This window comes from Entelurus aequoreus, linkage group LG06, assembly GCF_033978785.1.
Source record: "Entelurus aequoreus isolate RoL-2023_Sb linkage group LG06, RoL_Eaeq_v1.1, whole genome shotgun sequence".
Taxonomy (NCBI): domain Eukaryota; kingdom Metazoa; phylum Chordata; class Actinopteri; order Syngnathiformes; family Syngnathidae; genus Entelurus; species Entelurus aequoreus.
In genome coordinates this window covers 30,681,480-30,701,426 of record NC_084736.1, presented here as the reverse complement: position 1 = coordinate 30,701,426, position 19,947 = coordinate 30,681,480, and the positions used below count along the sequence as shown (strand labels likewise).

Below are 19,947 nucleotides of genomic sequence, written 5' to 3'. Positions count from 1 at the left end.
CGGAAACAACAACCATCCCGTGAAATTACGTCCGACTGGAACTCTCTAATAACTAAAGTTCCTTGGGTGAATAATGTAAACTCACGACACCGGCCTGTTTTAGCACTTTCATGGCGAGATTACTGACAGATATTAGTAAGAACTTTACACTACTTTATATCAGAAATGGCAACAGCGGAGGATGAATGTCCCATAACAAGAAGATAGAGAAAAAGAAGAAGCTTATCGACTACGGTGTCGGCACGGACTACAACGGCGGATCCGCACAATTTCTGAAGATTTATGCAGATCCCAAATACAGATCAGCAGGTACCAGAAAGTAAGAAAAGTTGCTTTTGCATAATATTGCGAAACAGATAATATGTTTTACCTTAATACACACACCATAATAATACTCGTATGTTGAAGCACAGTACAATCCATCAAGCGGTGCGGCTTCATAGCTTACCAAAGTCGTACTAAAACATTTTGATAGATTTTTGAGTGCCGTGTGTAATTTTCTATATTTTCAATGGAACATATAAATTGTTGGTGTTGTTTAGTTGAGTCATATTGCCATCATAGTGCAGTCTACACGTAGCTCTTTTGTTTGACTGCCATCTACTGGTCACACTTATCATTACACCATGTACCAAATAAAATTGCTTCAAGGTCGGTAAGCAAAACCAGAATTATTTCGTACATTAGGCGCACCGGGTTATAAGGCGCACTGTCGAGTTTTGAGAGAAAACAAATATTTTAAGTGCACCTTATAGCCAGGAAAATACGGTTTATACATTTTTTCCCACCATTACTTTTTTCTTTTAGACAAGGTCTCAATGATTTAGTTACTTTACACTGTGATAATGCTAAACATAATCTGAAACAACTACAGTATCAAAAGTATCGATATTTTGGTTTGAGCATCAATATTAGAGTGTAAAAATTTGGTATTGGTATTTCGGTATCGTTCCGCACATCACAAGTGCTTAATTTGGCCACAGTTAATGTGCACTCTTCAACTATTTAAATTGATCATTGTCAAATGCTTACAATGTTGTCCATACACATAATTGTATGCTTTCTGCTATACATAACATCCATTTGCAGTAGGGCGAGGGCATCCAGTTTTTTATAAATGCCATTAAAAAGCACTAATTTAGATTTGATGATACCTGCAGAAACCTGGTTTGTTTATTTCAGTTACCATATTTTTCGGAATATAAGGCGCACTTAAAATCCTTTCATTTTCTCAAAACTCGACAGTGCGCCTAATGTACGGAATAATTTTGGTTGTGCTTACCGACCTTGAAGCTGTTTTTTATTTGGTACATGGTGAAATGATAAGTGTGACCAGTAGATGGCAGTCACACAAGAGATGCGTGTAGACTGCAATATGACTCAAGTAAACAACACCAGCATTTTATATGTTCCATTGAAAATATAGAACATTACACACAGCCACTCAAAAATCTATCAAAATGTTTTAGTATGACTTTGGTAAGCTTTGAAGCCGCACCGCTTGATGGATTGTACTGTGCTTCAACATACAAGTATTATTATGGTGTGTGTATAAGGTAAGACATATTATCAGGCGTTTTGTTTGGCAATATTATGCAAAAGCAACTTTTCTTACCTTCTGGTACCTGCAGATCTGTAGTCCTGAAAGTTTGCGCGCATCCGCTTTTGTAGTTCGTTCCGACACCGTAGTCGATAAGCTTCTTCTTTTTCTCTATCTTTTTGTTATGGGACATTCATCCTCCGCTGTTGCCATTTCTAATATAAAGTAGTGTAAAGTTGTTACTTATATCTGTCAGTAAACTTGCCATGAAAGTGCTAAAACATACCGATGTAGTGAGTTTACATTATTCACCCAAGGAACTTTAGTTATTAGAGAGTTCTGGTCGGACGTTTTTTCACGGGACACATTTGCGGCGTTGTTATTGCTAGTGAGCCACTGATGAGGAGATGCTGCTCCGTTATTGATTGAAGTAAAGTCTGAATGTCATTAAAACAGTTAGCTCCATCTTTTGACACTTCTTCCACTCCCGTCGTTGCACGCTACACCGCTACAACAAAGATGACGGAGAGAAGACGATGTCGAAGGTGAGCCACATAGATAAGACAGCCCACAAAACAGCGCATCCGGAAGCGACTGTCAGAAAGCGGCTTGAACATGATCTGTAAAACATCATCTATGCAACATTTTGACCAAAGAACCACCATCACATGTTATGTAGACCACAAGGAAGTGTTTACAATTTAGAAAAAAATAAAATAATAATATGACCGCTTCAATGCGCCTTATAATCTGGTGCGCCTTTTGTATGAAAATATACCTGACTAGACCCGCTCATCGGCAGTGCGCCTTATAATCCGGTGCGCCCTATGGTCTGGAAAATACGATAATAGTGACACATCAGACATGTTTATTTATTTTAAACTCACACAACAAACACACTCGCCTCTACGGATTCTTGTTTTGTTCCGCAGGCACGCATTGAGACTATTAAAAGGAGAGCAAAAGCAGCTCTTGCCGCGGCGGAAACAAAGAAAAAGGTCAGGAAACTCCTGATTTCCATGCCAGTCCACCTTAATATATCATTTATGTAAAACTAACCTGCGACTTGTCATACTTTCAGCGCTCTGTGAAGGATTCTGAAATCATCAAGTAAGTCGACTTCAGCAAGGTCAATGTGGCGCTAATATGCTTGTAACTTGTTCCTGAAACAATGTCACGTTCTGCTCCGCAGCATAGACTCTGACGATAACAGCATGCCAGAAAGTAAGATTATAATATTCATCACTATCGCTGGATTTTTGTTTGATACTCATTTGTGGACTCTTTATGACTAGCAATAGATAAAAGAAAGAAAAAGACAAACTATCTCATTGAAATCATGGTAAGTCTTGTTTATTATTTTTCTCCAGTGCAATTGTTGTGGGTTTATTAAAGAAGTGGTTAGTGGGTAAAACGGAAGAAAAAAAACCAATTCACATCCGAATCGCAATTTTTATTCATCCTGATTCTAAATCAATTCAACATTTTCAAACATTTGTTATAAAAAAAAAAAATCGAAACTATATTATTATTTTTCGTAAGAGTACATTTCAAAAAGGTTTTTAGGCCATCTTCAAGCAACAAGAGGGAGTTTTTTCTAACCTGTAACTGTTTTGAAAAAAGTCATAATTATTCAACAAATGACACATTGCAAAAATCGGTTGGAAGTATCAGCACACTGAGGTTTGAAGATTGTGTATTTGATGTGAGAGGTATCACAGCCGTTTATTTTTGTTGGCCAAACTGTTGTACTGAATCACATGGTGTTGTTGGAGAAAAACAAAGCTTGTTTATTAGACTTCATCTTCATGAGCCAAACTGCTGTGTTTTTTATATTGATATCGAAAAGTAAACACCATGTATTTTTTACATTGCATGTTAATGTTTTATGCTGTATAGTTAATTCTTATATGACGATTTCTGCTCAAACTTTTAATAGATCTGTCCCAATATAGCATGTACATATACATACATTGAGTACATGTCTATGTAGACACACTGTACTGTGCATTACTTAAAAAATACCTCTCTCTATTGTTGTATCTGACCAGCTTTTCCTCCCAGGGAATTAAAGTCACTGGTCAATCCCAAATTCTTTCGATGACATACATATATGCTGAGTAAGAAGGACCATCAAGACAGAATAGGAATATTATCAAGTTTTACTGAAGCTTCAGGAGAAGCAGCCCAGACCAATACAGTCATACCATCATCTCGGGATGGTCTAACATCCCAACGGAAAAAAACTACTTCTTCAAAAGGAAAGCAGTCCCCCCCAGAAAGGGATGCCCCCCCCCCCCCTTTCCCCCAACACTGATAAGGCAAGGAGGGGAATGTATCTTCTTCACATTCCAAAGTCTAAAACACTAAACAGATCTATGTAGACAAAGAGATACTGGTATACAGAATATACAATGGGAAAGTACTAGCTGCTACAAACATGACTATGAATAAAGAAAGAACTCTTAAACATATATGCATTCTCCACACTATCAAAATGTGAAAATAGAGATAAAGGCATCATGTAATAAGAAAAAGCTGACATGTTGTTACTACTAATGAACAGAAACACAGATATTTGTCTTTAAATATATAGATACAGTTTATCTCTATATATTAGACCTTACAAATTACATGATGGCGTCGCATCCACACCCCAACATAACATTGTTTTACTTAACATAATGAATGATCGTGATTATTATTTTGGCCTTAATCGCACGGCCCTATGTGTAAGACAAGTGTTTGTATGAATACTATTTTTATCTATATGGACAAAAAGGGCAGTTATGTCTTATGGCCATCAAGTGCCGTTTTGCAAAATTCTTATATTTGTTTTAATTGTTTACCGGTATATCCTATATCCATAAGGTGCCATTTTGCATAAATTTCAAATTTTGTTATTTTTATTTATGTTGTTGTATTGTTTCTGCCATTATACTACACACTTGTTTAGTTAGTCTTCTTTCCATGAGGTAAGTGTAATACAGTGTTCTTATCTACAATAATGTTTCTTCTACAAAGAAAGTCATTTTGAATGTGTTGTTTATTTTTTAATAAAACTTGGTTAAGTTCAGTGAAAGTACCTTTTGAAAATTTTGAGCACATGTAAAAATACCGCGATAATAATGATAACCGTGATAATTTGGGACACAATAATCGTGATACTAAATTTTCATACAGTGACATTCCTAGTAGTGTAGCATGTTCAGCTAGGCCTCATCCCCCAGTGATAACGAGACTTGTGAGAAACTCAGTTTCATGGAGGTGAGGATTAGTGAATCAGAAGCGTTGGTTCGGTCTTTGGTAGGGGTGTGCATACTAGGGCACCCAATGATTCTTTCCTTAGGTGACAATTCGATTCAGAGTTGAATCTCGACTCTGAATTGATTCTCATTACAAACTGCTTCTTGCAATGTGTTATTTGGTATAATAGTTATGATGAAACTTTTTCAAAACAGGTTATAGGTTAAAAAAAACGTATTCTAGTTGAATGGAGATGGCCTAAACGTTATTTAAAAAAAAAAAAAAAAAAAAGAATATATATACAGTCGTGATCAGAGTTTACATCCACTTGTAAAGAACATAATGTCATGGCTGTCTTGAGTTTCCAATCATTTTTACAACTCTTATTTTTTTGTGATAGAGTGATTGGAGCACATATGGTGCTTTAAATGGGACAATGCAAAAGGAGGATTACCTCCAAATTCTTCAGGACAACCTAAAATCATTAGCCCGGAGGTTTGGTCTTGGGTGCAGTTGGGTGTTCCAACAGGACAATGACCCCAAACACACGTCAAAAGTGGTAAAGGAATGGCTAAATCAGGCTAGAATTAAGGTTTTAGAATGGCCTTCCCAAAGTCCTGACTTAAACATGTGGACCATGCTGAAGAAACAAGTCCATGTCAGAAAACCAACACATTTAGCTGAGCTGCACCAATTTTGTCAAGAGGAGTGGTCAAAAATAAAACCAGAAGCTTGCCAGAAGCTTGTGGATGGCTACCAAAAGCGCCTTATTGCAGTGAAACTTGCCAAGGGACATGTAAGCAAATATTAACATTCCTGTATGTATACTTTTGACCCAGCAGATTTGGTCACATATTTGGTCACACACCCATAATAAATTCATAAAAGAACCAAACTTCATGAATGTTTTTTGTGACCAACAAGTATGTGCTCCAATCACTCTATCACAAAAAAACAAGAGTTGTAGAAATTATTGGAAACTCAAAACAGCCATGATATTATGTTCTTTACAAGTGTATGTAAACGTTTGACCATGACTGTGTGTGTATATATATACTGTATATAATATATACTGTGTATATATATATATACCATATATATATATATATATATATATATATATATATATATTAGTTATAGTTATAGATATATACATATATGTATACATATATATGTATATAGTTATAGATATATAAATATACTTACTGTGTATATATATATATATTTTTTTTGTAATCGATATTTGAAAATTATGAATAATTTTAGAATCAGGTTTGAATAAGAATCTCGATTCGGATGTGAATCGATTAGGACACAGATAGAATGCGTCATCAACATGCATTATTACAATATGACGAAAATACAGTATCATAAGCTCTGTCGTCGGTATCATATTGATATCATATGATGTATGGCAACCCTATTAGAGCATAACAACCTGTTTACGGCCTTCAAAAATAAATTTTTAACAATATTCGAGCCCTTTAGACATAAAATAACACCCATATAGTCACCTTTACACACTCCTGATAATGCTGCCAGAACTGAGCCAATCAGTGGCCAAGATATTGAACAGCGCACTCTGATTGGTTTGGGCTCATCAATACTAACGTAGTATTGATATTAGTCCAATTAGCCATTTTTATGCTTGAAAATGCTTCATTAGGCTCAAAAACATAGAATATGCCTAAAAAAAATCTTTGTGACATTACCATGGTAACCACAGCCGGATGTATATAGTATAATGGTAGGTAAAAGAAAATATACTTTGGCTGAATCCGTCAACTTTTATTAAAAAAAAAAATGTCTTCAGGTGTTCGTTTTAACATTAGCCAGCTAGCAGGAGGTTGCTTTGTCTCACAGTATCGACGTTGGTGGCGATATCGAGTCGAAGACACACCCACAGTTTTGAAACTGCTCATGACAATTTGCTCGGACTCGGACAAAAGTTAACTCTTCAATCCTCTCCTTTTGTTTAGGAATCCACCACATCTTCTTTAAAGAGAATACAAGCAGGAAATACTGGTATGTTTTTTTAAATTTTGTATAAGACAAAGTAAAAATACATGTGACCATGTTTGGTTTTACCACCTTTTTTCTGACCCCTCCTTCTGCCTACTAATCCAGCAGTGATGAGCGCATTAGAAAACCTGTGTAAGGCTGCGTCTCCTCCTCCTCAGCGCCAGGTAGGTTACATGCACCTGTCAAAGCATAGCACACATAAATGTGCAGCGGAACCTCCGTTTACGAACTTAATTGGGGCTTAAATCGAAAAAGTCCGTATAGGGAAGCACATGTCTCCATAAGAAAGAATGTAATTATGAATAATGAGGTCCAGCATTGACAAAAGTCCATATTTTAATTAAGGTTTGTACACTTTAAACACAATATCAAGTGATATACAGCACAGTGAATCAAACAAACATAACAAAGAGGTGGATCAACTATCTCTTTATTAACAATCTAAAACGACAACAAGCCAAACAGTCCTGTATGCGCTGCTTTGCCAACACGTGTACGCACCGACGAAGTCCCTTTAGTGCCCTCACAATCAGAAACCACAACAATCCTTAACTTTAACAACCATAATATAACTTAATACCATATTGTTACTATACAAAACATTTCAAGAAGTTTACTATTCGTAAACACGGCAATTCAAAGTGGTTTACAGAAAATTCAAAGGCAACATTAAAAATAAAATAATCACAATTCAAATTAAAAACTTAAATGAAAAATCATGAATTCAAATAGTGTAGATAAAATATGTTCAGTTGGCATATAAAGTCAAATTTGCTTACAGTACAGAGCTGTACCTTACAGAGGAGACCGAAAGAGAGAGAAAAGTGATTGGGGTAAGTAGAGGGGCCGTGTGTGTGAGTGTGCTTGAAAGAGGCGCTGTACGTTTGTGCCAAAGTGAGTAAAAGATTAGTGATAATTTATTGCAATAAGAGCAGTAAATTAATCATTGTATATAATAATAATGATAAGAAAGCTAGCTATGTTATATATTAATAAAGGGTGGGAGTAAATATGTTTCACTTCTTTAGTATATAAGTATTCGCCTTGCGAGTGAAAGTGCAGTTTCGCCACCACAAGCCCACGGAACGCACCTCTGTTTTATGGCACATTGCAGGAATAAAGTGGAACAACAAAGCATAAAAAATGTAAAAATAGAGCAAAAAGACATAACTTAATGGAAAAAGCAAAAATGTTGATACGAATAAGGAATAAAAACACAAACATGTGTCTGTTTATCCTTTTTATTACCATATCTCATTACAAATGACACAATGGTGTCACACTGCCACCATTTTGAAAAAATATTAATAACAATTCTGCTTGTTTTATATCATTAAAGGCTACACACCACTGCTGTTCTTTTTAGAATGTAAAGTAGTTCATTATTATTATTCATGATCATATTTATAAGCAGTGTTGTTTGCTTTGATATACTAAGAGGTTATAAATCACTGCTGTTCTTTTTTCAATGTTTTTCAATATCTTCAAAAATGAGGGTCTCTTAACAATCACAAGGTGTTTACATTATTATTATTGTCATTATCATTATTTTTGTATTCTAATTGTTTGGATACTTATTTCATTGTTTTCACTAAGTTCTTGTATGTATGTGCCTATGTACAAACCCTGTTTCCATATGAGTTGGGAAATTGTGTTAGATGTAAATATAAACGGAATACAATGATTTGCATATCATTTTCAACCCATATTCAGTTGAATATGCTACAAAGACAACATATTTGATGTTCAAACTGATAAAAGAATTTGATGCCAGCAACACGTGACAAAGAAGTTGGGAAAGGTGGCAATAAATACTGATAAAGTTGAGGAATGCTCTTCAAACACTTATTTGGAACATCCCACAGGTGAACAGGCAAATTGGGAACAGGTGGTTGCCATGATTGGGTATAAAAGTAGATTCCATGAAATGCTCAGTCATTCACAAACAAGGATGGGGCGAGGGTCACCACTTTGTCAACAAATGCGTGAGCAAATTGTTGAACAATTTAAGAAAAACCTTTCTCAACCAGCTATTGCAAGGAATTTAGGAATTTCACCATCTACGGTCCGTAATATCATCAAAGGGTTCAGAGAATCTGGAGAAATCACTCCACATAAGCAGCTAAGCCTGTGACCTTCGATCCCTCAGGCTGTACTGCATCAACAAGCGACATCAGTGTGTAAAGGATATCACCACATGGGCTCAGGAACACTTCATAAACCCACTGTCAGTAACTACAGTTGGTCGCTACATCTGTAAGTGCAAGTTAAAACTCTCCTATGCAAGGCGAAAACCGTTAAGCAACAACACCCAGAAACGCCGTCGGCTTCGCTGGGCCCGAGCTCATCTAAGATGGACTGATACAAAGTGGAAAAGTGTTCTGTGGTCTGACGAGTCCACATTTCAAATTGTTTTTGGAAACTGTGGACGTCGTGTCCTCCGAAACAAAGAGGAAAAGAAGCATCCGGATTGTTCTAGTCGCAAAGCTGAAAAACCAGCATCTGTGATGGTATGTATTAGTGCCCAAGACATGGGTAACTTACACATCTGTGAAGGCGCCATTAATGCTGAAAGGTACATACAGATTTTGGAGCAACATATGTTGCCATCCAAGCAACGTTACCATGGACGCTTACATCAACGTGGCTTCATAGTAAAAGAGTGCAGGTACTAGACTGGCCTGCCTGTTGTCCAGACCTGTCTCCCATTGAAAATGTGTGGCGCATTATGAAGCCTAAAATACCACAACGGAGACCCCGGACTGTTGAACAACTTAAGCTGTACATCAAGCAAGAATGGGAAAGAATTCCACCTGAGAAGCTTAAAAAATGTGTCTCCTCAGTTCCCAAACGTTTACTGAGTGTTGTTAAAAGGAAAGGCCATGTAACACAGTGATGAACATGCCCTTTCCCAACTACTTTGGCACGTGTTGCAGCCATGAAATTCTAAGTTAATTATTATTATTTGAGTTTGAACATCAAATATCTTGTCTTTGTAGTGCATTCAATTGAATATGGGTTGAAAAGGATTTGCAAATCATTGTATTCCGTTTATATTTACATCTAACACAATTTCCCAACTCATATGGAAACGGGGTTTGTATATGTGTACAGTGTATTGTACGTATGTACTGTACGTTTGTGCCAAATTGGGTAAAAGATTAGTGATAATATATTGCAATAAGAGCAGTAAATTCATCATTGTATATAATAATAATGATAATAAAGCTAGGTATGTGATGTATTAATAAAGGGTGGGAGTAAATATGTTTCACTTCTTCAGTATATAAGTATTCGCCGTGAGAGCGCATCTCCGCCACCACAAGCTCACTGAACGCACCTCTGTTTTATGTTACCGGTACATTGGATAAATAAAAAGTAAAGCAAAAAGGCACCAACAATTTAAAAATAGAGGTCAACTTATGTTGATACAAATAAAAAATACAAACACAAAAACGTGTCTATCCTTTTTATTAGCATATTTCATTACAAATGACATGATGACGTCCCACTGCCACCATTTTTAAAGAATAATAACAGTATTGTTTGTTTTATATACTTAAAGGCTACATACAGATCACTGTAATCATCATTATCGTTATTAATATTTGATTATAATTGTTTGGGGACATATTTACTTGTTTATCACTTAGTACTAGCCTAAATACATGTGTACAGTATATTGTACGTATGTACTGTACGTTTGTAAATTAATCATTGTATATAATAATAATGATAAGAAAGCTAGGTATGTGATTTATTAATAAGATGTGGGAGTAAATAAGTTTCACTTGTTCAGTATATAAGTATTCGCCGTGCGAGTGAGAGCGCAGCTCCGCCACCACAAGCCCACTGAACGCAACTCTGTTTTATGGCACATTGCAGAAATTAAGTGAAACAAAAAAGCATCAAAAATAGAGCAAAAAGATATAACGTAATGAAAAAAGCTAAAATGTTGATACAAATAAGGAATACAAACACAAACGTGTCTGTTTATCCTTTTTATTAGCGAGTGAGTACCGTAATTTCCGGACTATAAGCCGCTACTTTTTCCCCTCGTTCTGGTCCCTGCGGCTTATACAAGGGTGCGGCTTATTTACGGCCTGTTCTTCTCCGACACCGACGGAGAGGATTTCGGTGGTTTTAGTACGCAGGAGGAAGATGACGACACAATGATTAAAGACTGACTTTTCATATACCGGTAGGCTGGTTATTTTGATAACGTACAGGCGAGCACTTTGTATTACTTTGCACCGTTGTATTATTTGTACTCTGCACGAATGCTGTTCGCCACGTCAAAGATGTGAAAGTTTGATTGAATGATTGAAAGATTTATTGTTAATAAATGGGACGCTTTGCGTTCCCAAACAGTCATCTCTGTCCCGACAATCCCTTCCGTGGTAGCAGGAACCCCTATATACTACGCTAATTACACATCAAAACCCTGCGGCTTATAGTCGGGTGCGGCTTATATATGGAGCAATCTGTATTTTCCCCTAAATTTAGCTGGTGCGGCTTATAGTCAGGTGCGGCTTATAGTCCGGAAATTACGGTAAATATTTTATATATCAAATGATATTATATAATTTATAAATAGTATTTTTAAGTGAGTAAAAGATTAGTGATATTATATTGCAATAAGAGCAGTCAATAAAAAATAAACTATTATGTATTGTTTTAATTGTGAAACAGTTAATTCTATTTCTGTACCTATATGATATTTTTTTAAGATGTTTTCCTTCTTATTGTTTCTTTCGCTTTGTTTTTAACATGTGCACAATAAAACTACTACAATAAATGTAGTTGTAGATCCCGATATTTAAACAACACTTTTCAATATGACCTATGTGACAATGTTCCCAGATGCCGGAAGAGCATCCTTCGCAGCCCAACATCAGCGGCGTCCAACAAGCTCCCGCACAGCAGGTAAGGCGCTAAATAAAAATGTATTATCTCCTCCACCCATGTTCGGTTCTCCACCCCCCCAACTGCAGGACGAGCCTCCGTACCCTCCCCTGCCTTTGAACGCTTTCCCCTCCGTGCTGAACATGGAGGCGGCATCCTACAACATCCCTGAGAAGGTCAAGGTCCACTTGGCGCTCATCAAGCACCCTGCCACCCTGTCAGTGATGTGGAACCTTGACGAGGAGGACGCCTCTCCGCCACCCATGGAGAGCTACAGGTCAGAAAAGTAAACAAACATGGCATTGCGCAGTCAAATCAATTTCATGGATGTCCTTTTCAGACATCCAATCTCCTTTTTTAACAAAGAAATTGCCACAAAAAGATTTTCTTAAAGTGACACAGTATCGCTCATGCATCGATACTTCAGTATCCTTAGGCACATCACTACTACCAATCTTTTATACATTAGTACATACTGAAAAAAATCAATAGTACCTCAAATACCGGCGTAATTGGTTCTGTGACAGAGCTCTTAACTCAAAATACTTGCATCTCAAATCAAGGTCGACCCTTGAAATTAATGAAAATAATTTAATGGGTGCTTGGCCCCTCCAAAACATTTTTATTTTATTCATGTTAGGCATGTTACATTTTAACACTTTAACTTTTTCAACAGAAAACTAATATATCATGAATATTGTTTGAAACAATACAATAGAATGTTATACAAATGAGTGCAGTAGTTTTATGAAGTCATGTATAAAAATATTTCAAAGTGGAATATTTGATGTAAACTAATTAGAGCCCTAAATAGGTCAATAATTCATAACAATAACAGTTTGAAAAAAATCCCACTAAAATTATTGGGTATCCGTAATGGCCGCCACTCATAAAAGTGTTAAAAATAAGTTATACATTTTTTAAAAAATATATATTTTTTTTACTTTCAACGCTCAAATCTCTCGATCAGCCTCAGATCTATCTGGTGTTCATACATTTTTGTAATTTTTTTTTCATGTTTTTGTTTTTAATACAATATTTTTCCCCCGAAAAAATATTTCAAAGTGGAATATTTGTTGTAAAGTAATTGGAGCCCTAAATAGGTCAATAATTCATAACAACATTGATTTGAGTATTTTTTGAGCAATGACAGTTTAAAAAAAAAAAACCACTAAAATTATTGGGTATCCATAAGGGCCTCACTCATAAAAGTAGTAAAAACAATTCATACATTGTTTTTTTACTTTTTTACTTGACTCAACGCTTAAATCTGTAGATCAACTTCAGATCTATCTGGCAACTGTAAGGTTTTTCATTTTACATGTTTTGGTTTTATGCCCTTTTTTATTCCCTTTTTGTCATATTTTTTTTATTTTTTTTTTACAGCAAACACAAAATATGCAATATTTCCCCCCCTGAAAAAATATTTCAAAGTGGAATATTTGATGTAAAGTAATTGGAGCCCTAAATAAGTCAATAATTCATAATAACATTGATTTTAATTTATTAGTATTTTTTGAGCAATGACAGTTTAAAAAAAAATCCCACTAAAATTCTTGGGTATCCATAAGGGCCCCCATTAATAAAAGAAGTAAAAACAAGCCATACTTTTTTTTTACTTTCAATGCTCAAATCTCTAGATCAACTTCAGATCTATCTGGTGTTTTTGTAATTTTTTTAATGTTTTGTTCTCATACAATATTTTCCCCTGAAAAAATATTTCAAAGTGCAATATTTGATGTAAAGTAATTGGAACCCTACATAAGTCAATAATTCATAACAATATTGATTTTAATTTTTTATTATTTTTTGAGTAATGACAGACTAAAATTCTTGGATGTTAGAAATAATTCATGCATTTTTTATTTTTTTTTACTTTAAACGCTCAAATCTCTAAATCAGGGGTGCCCACACTTTTTCTGCAGGCGAGCTACTTTTTAATTGACCAAGTGGAGGGGATCTACCTCATTTATGTATATAATTTATATTTATATATTTATGAAAGATACATTTTTGTTAACAAGTTAAAAGTGTTTAATGATGATACAAGCATGTTTAACACATATAGATTCCTTTCTTTCATGAAGACAAGAATATAAGTTGGTGTATTACCTGATTCTGATGACTTGCATTGATTGGAATCAGACAGTAGTGATGATAACGTCCGCATTTTCAAATGGAGGAGAAAAAAAGTCCTCCTTTTTGTCCAACACCACATGGAAGTGGTCGGTTTTTGGCATCTTATTTGTCCAGCTTCCATACTCGTTTGTATACATTTTACAAGAAATACATTGGCGGCACACTCCGTAGCTTGCTAGCTTGTGTGCGTTCTGGCTTACTGAGACTCTTATTTTGTTAGCGCAGGCAGGATGAAGCAGCGCTTTTATTGTGAAGACAGGAACTGTGCTGTCAGTCTTTAGGGTTTTGACAGCAGGTACGGCGTGAGAGTCTGTTGAAATAAAAAGTGTTTTTTGCCTTCCTGTCGGTCATTTCATAAGACCTTCAGGTGCGTGAATGTCAATCAAGTGATGGAAGTGACGTCATAGTGAAGATTGATGATCACAAATGTTCAGGTCTATTTTTTTAATGCCTGGTTGGCGATCGACTGACACACCCTCCGCGATCAACCGGTAGCTCACGATCGACATAATGGGCACCCCTGCTCTAGATCAACTATCTAGTGATTATAAGTTTTTTTTTCTTCTATGTTTTAGTTTTATGCCCCTTTGTCAATTTTTTTTATGGAAAACACACAAAATATGCAATATTGTCGTGTCCCCCCACCCACGAAAAAATATTTTAAAGTGGAATATTTTATGTAAACTAATTGGAGCCCTAAATAAGTCAATAATTCATAACAGCATTGATTTTAATTTATTAGTATTTTTTGAGCAATGACAGTTTTTAAAAAATCCCACAAAATTTTTTGGGTATCCATAAAGCCCCCACTCATCCATCCATCCATCCACCTTCTTCCGCTTATCCGAGGTCGGGTCGCGGGGGCAGCAACCTAAGCAGGGAAGCCCAGACTTTCCTCTCCCCAGCCACTTCGTCCAGCTCTTCCCGGGGGATCCCGAGGCGTTCCCAGGCCAGCCGGGAGACATAGTTTTCCCAACGTGTCCTGGGTCTTCCCCGTGGCCTCCTACGGGTTGGACGTGCCCTAAACACCTCCCTAGGGAGGCGTTCGGGTGGCATCCTGACCAGATGCCCGAACAACCTCATCTGGCTCCTCTCGATGTGGAGGAGCAGCGGCTTTACTTTGAGCTCCTCCCGGATGGCAGAGCTTCTCACCCTATCTCTAAGGGAGAGCCCCGCCACCCGGCGGAGGAAACTCATTTCGGCCGCTTGTACCCGTGATCTTGTCCTTTCACACCCACACTCATAAAAGTGGTAAAAATAAGCCATACATTTTTATTTTACTTTTTTACTTTCAACGCTCAAATATCAACTTCTGATCCATCTGGTGAGTATAAGTTTTTTTTTTCCATGTTTTGGTTTTATGCCCTTTTTGTCAATTTTTTTTACGGAAATCACACACAATATGCAATATTATCCTCCCCCAAAAAATATTTCAAAGTGGAATATTTGATGTAAAGTAATTGGAGCCCTAAATAGGTTAATAATTCATTACAACATTGATTTTAATTTATTAATATTTTTTGAGCATCGAGTGTTTAAAAACAACAACACTAAAATGATTGGGTATCCATAAGGGCCCCACTCATAAAAGTGGTCAAACTAAGCAATACTGTAGAAGTTGCTTCCTAGCAGTTCCACTGTAGACACGACACAGGAGCCAAGCGTGCAGTTTTAACAAAGTTTTAATGTGCATAGATTTTTGTCAAAGTCTTTCTCCAGCAGAACGTGACTTTTCAGTCACGTCCGTTTCCTCTCTCCCCTCCTGCTCTCGGCCGCCTACTGTTAAAGACAACAGATGATTAGATTAACACGTACCACCTGGGAAATCTAATCACCTGTCAGCTGTGTCTCGCCGTCAGCACATGCCCCGCCCCCAATCCGATGGTGCTCGTCCTCAGCACCACAGACAGAGGCTGTGACCTTTGCTCCTGCAGGCGTGCTGGCCACACCTCTCTCCACACATACATTTTTTTTAAACTTTTTTACTTTCAACGCTTAAATCTCTAGATCAACTTCAGATCTATCTGGTTTTTCTTTTTACATGTTTTGGTTTTATGCCCTTTTTTATTCCCTTTTTGCCAGGTTTTTTTTTTTTTTTTTACAGCAAACACACAAAATATGCAATATATCCCCCCCCTGAAAAAATATTTCAAAGTGGAATATTTTATGTAAACTAATTGGAGTCCTAAATTGGTCAATAATTCATAACAACATTGATTTTAATGTATTATTAATTGTAATTATTGTATTTTAATTTTTACTTTCAACTCTCAAATCTCTCGATCAACTTCAGATCTATCTGGTATTTAAACGTTTTTGTAATTTTTTTTCATGTTTTTGTTTGCATACAATATTTTTCCCCCGAAAAAATATTTAAAAGTGGAATATTTGATGTAAAGTAATTGGAGCCCTAAATAGGTCAATAATTCATAACAATATTGATTTTTAGTTTTATTAGTATTTTTGGAGCAATGACAGTTTAAAAAAAATCATACCAAAAAATCTTGGGTATCGATAAGTGCCCCACTCATAAAAGTGGTAACAATAAGTCATACATTTGTTTCCACTTTTGTACTTTCAACGCTCAAATCTCTAGATGAACTTCAGATCTATCTGGCAATTATACGTTTTTTTTTTGTTTTTTTTTCATGTTTTGGTTTATGCCCTTTTTAATCCCTTTTTGTCAGTTTTTTTTTAATAGCAAACACACAAAATATGCGATATTTCCCCCCCCTGAAAAATATTTCAAAGTGGAATATTTGATGTAAAGTAATTAGAGCCCTAAATAGGTCAATAATTCATAACAACATTGATTTTATTTTATTTTTATTTTTTGAGCAATGACAGTTTAAAAAAAAATCTGACTAAAATTATTGGGTATTATAGTCAACATTGCAACTTTTTCTTGTTACATTTCACCTGTTTGCTCTTTTATTTGACTTTTTTATGATTGTCATGAAAAAAATAGCTGCATGCCACACTATATGATATATTTAGTTTTGTTTAAAATGTCCAACTTAACATGCCTGTTTGAGTTAATGACGTTTGGAAATACACACTTTCTGACGTCTGCTTTGTATATTTGTCTCCGTCTCTCTGCGCATTCTAGTATCTTCATAACGTCGGAAAAGGTCAAAGGAAGCCAAGTCTTCCCGGCGTGGAAAAAGTTGGGCACGGTGGTTGCTAAAAGTCTGCCCATGTGTGTTGCCATCACAAAGTACAGGTCCGGGCACCGGCTGTGTGTTGCTGTGGTGGGCAAAGACATTTACGGCCGCTACGGACCCTACAGTGACGTGGTTTCTCATGTCATACCGGAATAAAACCCCAAGTGCTTGTTGAATTAAAGGAAGTTTTTACTGTGTGTAATGTTTCCCTTGGAACAGTATTTGTAATTAAAACAGAATGTGTTTGTTTTGTATGTTAATATAATGTTGTCCAGGGGTGGAGGTTAATTTCTGGCTTCGTTACAGACACTGAATTTATGGAACTGAATTTTTGCCTTTAGATTTTGTGAACTGATTTTTTAAATTTTTTTACATGAGATTTTGCTGACAATAAGAATTCAGTGAATTAAAATTCAGAGCATACACATTTGGTGTAAAAAAATTCAGTGCAGAAATCTCAAAAAAACTCAAGACCCACTTCCGGTAATTTAGGAAGGACGCAAATCTGAAACTGGATCCATGGAGGTAAGTCTTGAGTCTTGAAGCAACTAATATTTCTGCAGTGTATTTTTTCACACAAAATTTTTTATACACTATTTTCTTTTACGCTGACTTTTTACAGAATTCATTTTAAAACACTGTATTTTATAATAAGGAGGCACTTGAAGAAAAATGGGCTGCATGGTCGAGTCGCCAGAAGAAAGCCATTTCTGCGCAAATTACACAAAGTATCCCGCTTACATTACGCCAAACAGCACAGAGACAAGCCTCAAAACTTCTGGAACAAAGTAATTTGGAGTGATGAGACCAAAATTGAACTTTTTGGCGACTCGACCATGCAGCCCATTTTTCTTCAAGTGCCTCCTTATTGTGCATCTTGAAACAGCCACACCACAATTTTTCAGAGAGTCCTGCATTTCAGCCGAAGTTATTTGTGGATTTTTCTTTGCATCTCGAACAATTTTCCTGGCAGTAGTGGCTGAAATCTTTGCTGGTCTACCTGAATCCCTCATTTTCTACTTCTTAATCAGCATTTGAACACTGCTGATTGGCATTCTCAATTCTTTGGATATCTTTTTATAACCCTTTTCTGTTTATGCAGTTCAATTACCTTTTCTCGCAGATCAAACCTGTTTGTGTCAACTTTTGTGCATGTTATCAGATCAAAGTCACTAGGGTATGTAAACTTTTGATCAGGGTCATTTGGGTACTTTCTTTAGTCATTTTGATTTACAAAGAGTAAACACAGTTGTTTGCCAATAAATAGCTTTACACAACCATTAAGCATGAGTGGAAGAAAGTTTTTTGTGTCATCATTCATATTCTCTTAAGAATGGCCAAGAAATCATAAATTCTCCCAGGAGTATTGTGCTCATAAACTTATGAGCACAACTGTATATGTGTATATGTACACTACCGTTCAAAAGTTTGGGGTCACCCAAACAATTTTGTGGAATAGCCTTCATTTCTAAGACAAGAATAGATTGTCGAGTTTCAGATGAAAGTTCTCTTTTTCTGGCCATTTTGAGCGTTTAATAGACCCCACAAATGTGATGCTCCAGAAACTCAATCTGCTCAAAGGAAGGTCAGTTTTGTAGCTTCTGTAACGAGCTAAACTGCTTTCAGATGTGTGAACATGATTGCACAAGGGTTTTCTAATCATCAATTAGCCTTCTGAGTCAATGAGCAAACACATTGTACCATTAGAACACTGGAGTGATAGTTGCTGGAAATGGGCCTCTATACACCTATGTAGATATTGCACCAAAAACCAGACATTTGCAGCTAGAATAGTCATTTACCACATTAGCAATGTATATAGTGTATTTCTTTAAAGTTAAGCCTAGTTTAAAGTTATCTTCATTGAAAAGTACAGTGCTTTTCCTTCAAAAATAAGGACATTTCAATGTGACCCCAAACTTTTGAACAGTAGTGTATATATATATATATATGTGTGTATAAATACACGTATATATGTGTATATACATATGCATGTGTGTATATGCAGCACGGTGAAGAGGGGTTACTGCATCTGCCTCACAATACAATATATTTCTGTGTGGAGTTTGCATGTTCTCCCCGTGACTGCGTGGGTTCCCTCCGGGTACACCGGCTTCCTCCCACCTCCAAAAACATGCACCTGGGGATATGTTGATTGGCAACACTAAATTGGCCCTAGTGTGTAAATGTGAGTGTGAATGTTGTCTGTCTATCTGTGTTGGCCCTGCGATGAGGTGGCGACTTGTCCAGGGTGTACCCCGCCTTACGCCCGAATGCAGGTGAGATAGGCTCCAGCGACCCCGAACGGGACAAGCGGCAGAAAATGGATGGTTGGATGGATGTATATATACATATATAAATGTATATATACACGTATATATGTACACGTATATATGTACATATACACATATATATGTCACATATATATGTGAATATATAAATCTTTTCGACGAGGAAAAGAGGTTCTGGGGAGCCTGGCTGCCCTGATGGAACCATTGCTGCAGGGTACGTGAGAAATTCCTGGGAGAAATGGAGAATGATGTGCCTCTCAGTCCTTTCCATCGAGGATGTGGAAGACATCTATCTATTTGGAACCGTGATCGCGGGGCTTCTGCTGATTGGGTTTGGCATTGCTCTGGTGTATCGTCAAATTCGTAAGACGATGGAAGCCACTCAAGGAGCCCAAAGGCTGTTTGTCTCAATGGAAGGCTTGGGTCGGGCTGTGGGATCACAGACTGTGGCGATTTCTGAACTGGATCGCAAGATGGATCTCATCATGGAAAAGCTTGTTGAAATGGTAAAATTGGATATGAGAGCAGCCAGCATGGACGAATAGAACAGACAAGCCATTGTAATGTCTGCTCGCTTGGAAAAACAAAAATCCTAATCTAGAATTTGACTCCCTTGTAGTGGAATTTCTGACCTTTTGAA

The 19,947-nt window shown here is 36.5% G+C and overlaps 1 protein-coding gene across 3 annotated transcripts in view; it reads left to right on the top strand.

Annotated features, from left to right (window-relative positions):
- The window catches only part of atf7ip2 (activating transcription factor 7 interacting protein 2), a 43,218-nt gene that overhangs the window by 3,573 nt on the left and 19,698 nt on the right, over positions 1–19,947 (top strand). Inside the window, exons 4-12 of one of the 3 annotated variants that reach the window (XM_062049465.1) lie at positions 2,473–2,538; positions 2,622–2,650; positions 2,733–2,764; positions 2,836–2,882; positions 6,766–6,811; positions 6,914–6,972; positions 11,672–11,734; positions 11,803–11,990; positions 16,962–18,289. In XM_062049465.1, coding sequence (XP_061905449.1) covers positions 2,473–2,538; positions 2,622–2,650; positions 2,733–2,764; positions 2,836–2,882; positions 6,766–6,811; positions 6,914–6,972; positions 11,672–11,734; positions 11,803–11,990; positions 16,962–17,172 — 741 coding nt within the window. In that variant the 3' untranslated portion in view covers positions 17,173–18,289. Of the gene's footprint in view, positions 1–2,472; positions 2,539–2,621; positions 2,651–2,732; positions 2,765–2,835; positions 2,883–6,765; positions 6,812–6,913; positions 6,973–11,671; positions 11,735–11,802; positions 11,991–16,961; positions 18,290–19,947 lie in introns of those variants that run through there. The other 2 variants (XM_062049463.1, XM_062049464.1) reach the window with 2 other exon arrangements.